This window comes from Haliotis asinina, chromosome 14 (assembly GCF_037392515.1).
Source record: "Haliotis asinina isolate JCU_RB_2024 chromosome 14, JCU_Hal_asi_v2, whole genome shotgun sequence".
NCBI classification, from domain to species: domain Eukaryota; kingdom Metazoa; phylum Mollusca; class Gastropoda; order Lepetellida; family Haliotidae; genus Haliotis; species Haliotis asinina.
The window spans coordinates 52476678-52485869 of record NC_090293.1 but is presented as its reverse complement, the minus strand read 5'-3'; the positions used below and the strand labels follow the sequence as shown (position 1 = coordinate 52485869).

General features: G+C 42.6%; 3 protein-coding genes across 3 annotated transcripts; 1 reads left to right on the top strand and 2 right to left on the bottom strand.

The window, feature by feature from the left end:
• Positions 1-290: 290 nt before the first annotated feature.
• Positions 291-780, bottom strand: LOC137261270 (myosin, essential light chain, adductor muscle-like). Its single transcript, XM_067798991.1, has one exon. It carries the CDS (start codon positions 558-560, stop codon positions 312-314), a length of 249 nt encoding a protein of 82 aa, XP_067655092.1. The 5' UTR covers positions 561-780; the 3' UTR covers positions 291-311.
• Positions 781-4278: 3498 nt separating this feature from the next.
• On the bottom strand, positions 4279-4819 carry LOC137261269 (myosin, essential light chain, adductor muscle-like). The gene has a single exon (XM_067798990.1). It carries the CDS (start codon positions 4717-4719, stop codon positions 4351-4353), a length of 369 nt encoding a protein of 122 aa, XP_067655091.1. The 5' UTR covers positions 4720-4819; the 3' UTR covers positions 4279-4350.
• Positions 4820-7225: 2406 nt separating this feature from the next.
• LOC137261286 (myosin, essential light chain, adductor muscle-like) lies at positions 7226-7683 on the top strand. The gene has a single exon (XM_067799009.1). It carries the CDS (start codon positions 7312-7314, stop codon positions 7678-7680), a length of 369 nt encoding a protein of 122 aa, XP_067655110.1. The 5' UTR covers positions 7226-7311; the 3' UTR covers positions 7681-7683.
• Positions 7684-9192: the final 1509 nt, after the last annotated feature.

Genomic DNA, 9192 nt, shown 5'->3' with positions numbered 1-9192 from the left:
TGCTAAAATTATTCTTTAATGAATCGATTTATTGTGCTTTCAATGCTAAAGCTTTGAATGACTTGCCATATATTCTATTGTGGACCTTATCCTAGATATTATTCAACTTTTCCGACGACTATCAGTAGTTCAGCGAGTAAATAATTCATATCTGACGTAAAGGAATTCACATAACAGCTCAGGAAACAGGAAATCTAGGAGAGCGCTACACTGCAGTGATGTTTACACTTCATGAATGATTTCACTTCTCTTACGGAAAGATCATAATCTTCTATCCTGTTCACATGGTGTTTAACATCTTTAGAAAGTCTTTATTTGTCTGGGTAGGGTTCGGCCATGACCTTGGAGATTAAGTCCTCGTACTTGACGTTGCCCTCCAGATCCTCTCTCAAGTCCGTGCACTTGATGATGTCGTCCATCTGGGTGTCGGTCAGTCGGTCTCCCAGAGATGTCAGAACGTGCCTCAACTCAGCAGATGAGATGAAGCCCTGACCCTCTCTGTCGAATGTCTTGAAAGCCTCCATGAAGTCGGCGTAGGTGCCTGTGTCTTTGATCTGCATGACGGTCTGGTAGATGGGAAGGAATTCCTCCAGTATGTAGTTCTTCTCTCCAAACTACTCCACACCTCCGTTCTTCAGGATGGTGGTCATGGTTGGGCTGAGGCCCAGACAGTACAACATGTCGCCGGTCTTGGCAGCGTCGACGGCGCCATCACGACCATCCCAGAAATCGAAAAGGTCGAACACCTCGGTGACCTCCTCAATTTCATCCTTTGATAGTTGAGGCTGAAACATGAATGTCCTGTAATCAGAATACAACCAGAAGCAACAAGGTAAATATTTACCTTATCTAACATGATAGAGGGCATTTGATATGGATGTGCAACGTCTTTATTATGCACACACGACTTGCATTACCCTACCAACTTGTATATGCCTATCAAACGGCTTATTAGCATTAATGTACGATTGATTATTTAGATACATCTAAACAGAGCAACATCGGCTGCGTAAGAACACTTCTAACCCTAAGCTTCAAGTTTAACCCTACAAAATATTTAAAAAATATAGATCAACTGAAATTTTGCTGATTTATTAGCTTGCTTAAAATGCCTGTCAAAATTTCAATGCGCCCAAAAAGCACAAACGGGGGAATTTTTGTGTATACAGATGATACAAATTGCATTTTATAATGTACTATTCGGCAACACTTCATATCTCGTCCATTCACAATGGAAACGACAAGAAATGTACCCCCTACAATGAATAATGACCAACGTCCACAGACTTTTAAACAATGAAACGACCAGCTCTACGTGGTATAGAGGAAGGGTTCATTACCAGAGAACGGAAGGTAATTGGTCCGACACTTGGTAGAGACCACCCGAAAAAGCTAAAAACGCTATTTATTGTTACCATGCCTTCCACTCGATGGTGAGGGGATTCTGTTCTGAGGGAACGGTGGGGTAGCCATTAGTGAAGGCGTTCGCTTGTCACGTTAAAGACCTGTGTTTGATTCCCTACATGGAAACATTGTCTGAAGCCCATTACTGGGGTACCCCTCCTTGATATTGCTGGAATTTTGCCAAAAGCGGCGTAAAACCAAACTTATTCACTGTATTGAGGGTCTGGGTGGTTTAATTATGTAAAAACTTCAACATGACAGGTCACTGGACGCGGACTATAAAACAGACACTAGTGTGGACTAGTACAGACACGCGTATATATATTCACACGTCTCTCCTTAAGCGTTGAAATCTTTGACATGACTTAAACCGTAGTTTCATTTCATTTGAATATCCAATCTGAAGTACTAACATTTGAGGAAGAACGTAAACCCGATGAAAGTCCGTGAAATAACGCTTTATCACGGACAACATGCAGCCCTCAGCAAACTTACCATGTTGATAGTTGAAGTGTGCGGATCGGACGATTGAAGAATTCTTAATTAGATGATACTTGTGGAGTGAGTGTCAGCTCTCACTACTTATACCCACAGATAACAACCATCAGCCACCTCGCTGTAACACCATCCCTTTACAACGCCCGCCCCCCTTCCACTAACTTCATATGTGGCCATATGTTCGTCAAGGGATCCTGCCTCCCCACCAACCCACTCACCCTCCCTCAATGAACTACTTTCGCCAACCCGATCCCCTCTACGTCATACATAGCCCCTTATTGTCATTAGTACTTCCGATCTCTGACTACCCCCACCCCTATCACCCCATCCCGGAGTACATGCTGGGAGGTAAGATTCTTCCATTTTGGTAGCGCTGTATTACGTAATGTACGTTTGGTTTTGATAACGTTGAATCACTGAGTTGTATGAATGTATATGGAACCGTTAGGGGTTACCTCTGAACAGCATAAGAAAGGAAACCTTGGCTTTTTTGCCAAGTACTTTGATGAGATTTCATATTTCGAAATTGGGTTTCTTTTACTGTTCAGTAAATTTGTTATCTGAATACATGTTATTTCAGTGTTTATCAGTTTCTGTTGTGTCAGTGTTTATGAGTTTCCGCTGTGTCAGTGCTTATCGGCGTACGTCGTGTCAGTGCTTATCGGTGTACGTTGTGTCAGTGCTTATCGGTGTACGTTGTGTCAGTGCTTATCGGCGTACGTTGTGTCAGTGCTTATCGGCGTACGTTGTGTCAGTGCTTATCGGCGTACGTCGTGTCGGTGCTTATCGGCGTACGTTGTGTCAGTGTTTATCAGCGAACGTTGTGTCAGTGTTTATCAGCGTACGTTGTGTCAGTGCTCATCGGCGTACGTTGTGTCAGTGTTTATCAGCGAACGTTGTGTCAGTGTACTTATCGGCGTACGTTGTGTCAGTGCTTATCGGCGTACGTTGTGTCGGTGTTTATCAGCGAAAGTTGTGTTGGTGTTATCTATGTCAGTAAAGTGTGTCCGAGTGTTCTTTACCCGTTATGTTAACGTTGTCTGAGTATATGTGTGCGTGAGGCTTCACACTTTCTATATTAATATTTCAGTATTAGCACGTCGGGAGACCGGAGAAATATGGTTTGGCCCCAACGTCTTGGCATATTTGCAAATTCACGTTCATAACGACAAGAAATTTTATACTGAACGAACATTTCACTACATGCCTAGACATATTGCTTATCGTTTACGGAGAAGTTAAATCGTTCGGAAAACGGAATCATTTAATGGTGCACGGAACATCTTCTGCGAATGTCCCTGTGTGTAGTAGATTAGCTCGAGTACATGATGCGAAGATTAGTCCAAGGAGCAGATTCCATACCACACATCTGGCGTAGGAGGGAGGGGGTTATGTCTTCAGTATAGATGAGGAGAGAACTTCAAGAGCCCTTGAACCAGAATCAACCCTCTCAAACACAAATGTTTATATATCGGATATGTATATTTACAGAGATTACTCTCAGATATTCTTCCATATCAGCTAATCATTAAAAGGTATGTACCACTGCGGCGTATGACATTAAGCATACTGGAAACGGCGAGGCTGAAATCATGATTAAGACACCTGGCCATTTTGTCTGTAAACCTCTATAAGACTTATCAGATGGGAAAATGTCACTGTTTCCGACTCATTGGACATTTAGGGACCGTTCCTAATCTGTGTCAGGGGGATGATGATCGATGATATTTATGAAGAAGCATGTACACTGTTAATGACCCCTCCTAAACTGTATGTACAAAGCAAGGGATCCCCTTCATGTACAAAATCAATGACGACCCCCTCAGTAGATGTGTACACAATTCATGACCATCCCCGATTCCTACCTCCGCCAAACTAAAAACTAAATCAAACATCACCTCCACCACACACATACGCACGCACGCACGATCACACACACGCTCACACACACACGCACGCTCATGCACGCACGCTCACACACACACACACACGTAAATTCTGAACGATCCCCGAATCGCCCTTAGAGCCATCTTGTCGATTCTCAAACTGGTGTACCTGACTGTGGCATGTGTTCAGTCTGCAGATTCCGGGATATTGTTCTCAATATATCACGCCTCGTTTTGTCCATAGAAACAGTAAACAATTTCTTTATTAATAATTTTTATTCTACAACTACTGGCTACAACATACTACATGCTAAACTGCAGCTACATGTATCGATATAAATGCTTCAGTGGTTTATATTTACAGCGGAAGCTAAAGTGGGCATTTATGTACAACAGGAACCTTGCGTGCGCATCTACAGTAGAGGTAGACGAATTTGGTTGTCTGATTGTCAGTCACGACATTGAAGATCAGTGCTGAAATTGTCCGTGTGTCTGTAACAGTTTCACAAATGTCTGTTTCTTCGTCCGTCATGAGTTCTCATAGATATCCGGATGACAGTGTTTATTTGTCAGGGTAGGGTCCGGCCATGACCTTGGAGATGAAGTCCTCGTACTTGACGTTGCCCTCCAGATCTTCTCTCAAGTCCGTGCACTTGATGATGTCGTCCATCTGGGTGTCGGTCAGTCGGTCTCCCAGAGATGTCAGAACATGCCTCAACTCAGCAGATGAGATGAAGCCCTGACCCTCTCTGTCGAATGTCTTGAAAGCCTCCATGAAGTCGGCGTAGGTGCCTGTGTCTTTGATCTGCATGACGGTCTGGTAGATGGGAAGGAACTCCTCCAGTTTGTAGTTCTTCTCTCCAAACTTCTCCACACCTCCGTTCTTGAGGATGGTGGTCATGGTTGGGTTGAGGCCCAGACAGTACAACATGTCGCCGGTCTTGGCAGCGTCGACGGCGCCATCACGACCATCCCAGAAATCGAAAAGGTCGAACACCTCGGTGACCTCTTCAATTTCATCCTTTGATAGTTGAGGCTGAAACATTAATGACAATCACTGAGAGTACGATGAAAAGAGCAAGTACATATTATACCTTTGTAACTGACATCACGCCATTCAAGAAATATTCACATTCAAAGTACGATGTATGAAATATCCTCTATGGATTCTTGTTTTTCAATGACTTCGAGTGTGTATGATGTACCACTGGCCTGTATACAAGTACATAACAATGAATCAATATTCAAATGAGTGAGTGAGTTTAATTCCATCACGGCTCCTCAGTTCCTTATGGTAGGTATGTACAATATTCTAATGGTCCGTCAAGCATTATCGGGGTAGACTTTAGATAGCAACCCACAGCAAGAATATCCTGGTACAATTAGGGGCCACAACTCTTTTACATTTTTACCAGAAATAAAGTAAGGAATGTGTCAGTTATCTTACCATGTTGAGACTTGATGAGCTGGACAAATCTTGTGATTCAGTGGCTGCAGGGATGGTAGTGAAGACTGGACACAGGCCAGTCGTTCTTATATCCCGTCTTACATCACCACACTGCGGGGATCGTGATAGGATCAATGTGGGTAGCGTTCAGGCCACGCCCATTGTTTGATAACAGAAATACAGTGTATCAGCAGAGACCAAATAATATATGGTCTCTGGTATCAGATACCATATATTGTTGAAAAATGTTTAACATTTTTCCATTACCAAATAATAGACATGTGGTAATTATGAATGACACTTTTCAAATTACAAGAAATACATTTTACAAGAACTGCCTCGTATTATGTATTTATTTACTAAACTTCATCCTAAATAGCAATGCAGAATAACGCTGTTGTTTCAGGTCGAGTAATATAGATATTTTTGATATATTAAGATGTAATACTTTATCACTAGATGATACGGGTTTGAGCAAGAGTATGTCGTTCTTTAAAATCTTCGAAGAAAGAGGTGCTCGTTTGTGTCTCTTAAGTTGTGAACGTAATCATCAAAGGCTGAAAATTCTATAATACTGCTCGACCTGGGTGGAAAGATGACCGTTGAGAAGTCACCACGATTGGCCTACAGTCCCATCGGGAGTGTCTTGTTTCTCTGAATATTGCTGGTATTTTGATTTTTATGTTTTGTAATCAAGTAAGGTAATAAACGTAACATTAGATATTTGATAAATTTCATTTAAATCTCATTTGACCAACAGATTCACCCCGACGCCTCATATAAATACAATCATACCACTTGCAGCACACTGGCGTAATTACTGATGTCTCTACCAGCAAACAATGCGTTTACGTATTACCATTATATTTTTGATCAGCAGGTAAAAACCTGTATGAAAGTATCCCAAGAACGGCAATAATTGCTAACATGGTTACCGGCTGTTACAGACTATTACTGCTCAAGTTCCTGAACAATGATTACATAATCGACATCGTCCCTTTCTGAATATATCGCCCCTCCATTAAGAGCTACAAGCTCCTCAGTTCTTATGCAATGTCACGCCGTAATGAGCTTCTCTAAGCGGTATGTACCTACATAGACCTATGCTGTCACCCCACCACACCCCCCACCCCCTATCCCAGGAGCTGGATTGATGGACTAGGGTAAGGCCGGGGCCACGTGCCAGTCACATGGCCAGCCACCGGGAGAGGGGGGTTGGGATGGGTGGGTGGGTGGATGGGGTAAGTAGTGATAGGGAAGGGTAGAGGTAAAGGCTGAGGATGCCTCTGGATATAAGTAGCTAGGACAACGGTCAGCATTCATCATTCAGCAGGCGCCGTCCATCGGTTGTAAAGTTGTCAGACCTGTGCAGAACCGTCAATAAACATGGTAAGTTAGTACTGATCCAGGGTTCATCATGGGCTGTCTCTCACCAGTACTGTAAGGAAAAGGTGTCCCTTTCAAGTCTAGGACAATTTGTTAGGTCGAGGTTATGTCAGCTCTGAAAGTAAGCATTATTCTGGTCCCAATCTGTCGTTTTTTAATGAAAAATATTAATGAATACAAACACTTAATTCTGACACTAAACGTCAACAGATCAGATGTCTTGAAGTGTCATTTCTGTTGATGTTTCACCTCGTTTACCCATTATCTACATGAACAAGACACTGGCTTTGTATAGTGAACGATGCTGAGTTGTATGTTTATGTACTGTCAGTCAGTTAGGGAGAGAGGTGAAGAAAAGGGTGAGGGATTGGTCTTACGACTGTATCGTAATTTGTGGACAAAATGCTCAACTGCGTCCACAGACCAACACCGAGGTCAGATTTCATGCTTATTCGTGACTTTTGACAAGGATTGGTTATTTTGTTGTGGAATTGGAACGAGAAGTATCTGAAGATATATGAACATGGACCTATTCTTGACTCTTGTGCAATGTTTCGTTGCTAATGTCTATGCTCTGATTTCCAGCCTCAACTATCAAAGGATGAAATTGAAGAGGTCACCGAGGTGTTCGACCTTTTCGATTTCTGGGATGGTCGTGATGGTGCCGTCGACGCTGCCAAGACCGGCGACATGTTGTACTGTCTGGGCCTCAACCCAACCATGACCACCATCCTGAAGAACGGAGGTGTGGAGAAGTTTGGAGAGAAGAACTACAAACTGGAGGAGTTCCTTCCCATTTACCAGACCGTCATGCAGATCAAAGACACAGGCACCTACGCCGACTTCATGGAGGCTTTCAAGACATTCGACAGAGAGGGTCAGGGCTTCATCTCATCTGCTGAGTTGAGGCATGTTCTGACATCTCTGGGAGACCGACTGACCGACACCCAGATGGACGACATCATCAAGTGCACGGACTTGAGAGAGGATCTGGAGGGCAACGTCAAGTACGAGGACTTCATCTCCAAGGTCATGGCCGGACCCTACCCAGACAAATAAACACTGTCAGACACTTGTGAACTGCTACAGACACATGGACAAATTCAACACTGATCTTCAGTGTCGTGGTGGACAGCCAGACAAAAAAAACCCCAAATCTTGTCCGCTTCCATAGGAGATTACAGGCTTCGTGTTGTACGTAGAACATGCCTGACATAGGAGTATTTTCCCATGTAAATATATTCCATTGTAGTATTTATCTTTTTTGTAGTATACACGTAGCATTAGCATGGATATAGTACTGTGTAGTTGGTATTTGTAGTACCAGTGTAGAATAAAGACAATTTGTACCAAAATATATTTTCTGTCTTTTCGTACCGAGACAAGAAACATCACGGTTGAGTGTCGGTGAGTGAGTGAGTGCGTGCGTGCGTGCGCGAGTGAGTTACTTTGCATGAACAATATCCAGACAGTTTCTACTCTGAAAGATCTTTATATATGTGAGTGACAGTCGTGGCTTGGCATCAGGTAACGAGCTGTGAGGAGCTGTACTCACAGTTGGCACCGCTTTCAAGTTGTCCCCCTTGGTCTTTGTCTTACAGCAGGCAATAGAGATCCTCATGTCATAAGGTGTTACCTATATTGCTCAACGATAAGCAATAATCACTCACTCCAAACGCACATGTGTGTCTTATGTAAGCTTATTATTGGCTAGACATCTACACATTTTGTCTTGGTGTAAGCTAAAGACATACGTGGAGTGTGTCGTGATTTCCCTCTTTGGTTAATCTCAGCTACTCTCGTCAATCACCCTACTGGAGGCATTACGAGGAGAGGCTCCCTGTAGTATGTACATTTAATTAGCAAAGACAACTAAGTGAAATTTGAAGTCACATGAAAGCGTAACGTTTAATTTATCTCATCTTTCTTGCACTGAATCTATATTCCCACATGCTCTTCCATGCTCATTGAGTGTGGTTCTGGCCTAATGACACTTTCTGTATCAGCTTATTGATACACATGCACATGGAAGGAAGCTTACAGTGTCTATGAACCTTTGGATTTCCCTTCTGTTTTAAACTACGGATTGTAGGAATTGGGTGGTAGAGCGAATAAAGTGTTAACCAGTCGCACCGAAGTGTTGGATTCGATTCTCGACACTGGTACAGTGTTTTAAGCACATCTTATACCATTTTGCAAACGAATGGACATTTTGGTAGCTTCAGGTTAAACCGATATTTCCCGACATTCTTATCCCCAAACGGGTGTTGGTCTGGGATCCCATCCATGATAGAATGGGTTGAATTGGTGTCATGATTGTGAATCAGCTCATCATGTTTAAGATATATCTTTTTCCACAGACTGAAGAAATGAGAAATTATGCATAATTTATAAGTTTGATATAACTATAGTATACACTGACGTACAAAGGTACACAGGTGTTTCATGGATCATTTTCCAGATGGCAACGAAAATCATTTGAAAACTGTTTGGCAACATGTACACAGTGTTGGTGAATCTAACTTACAATCTAAAGACTTTTAAAAATATTTACTTTGTTTTTAAGAATAA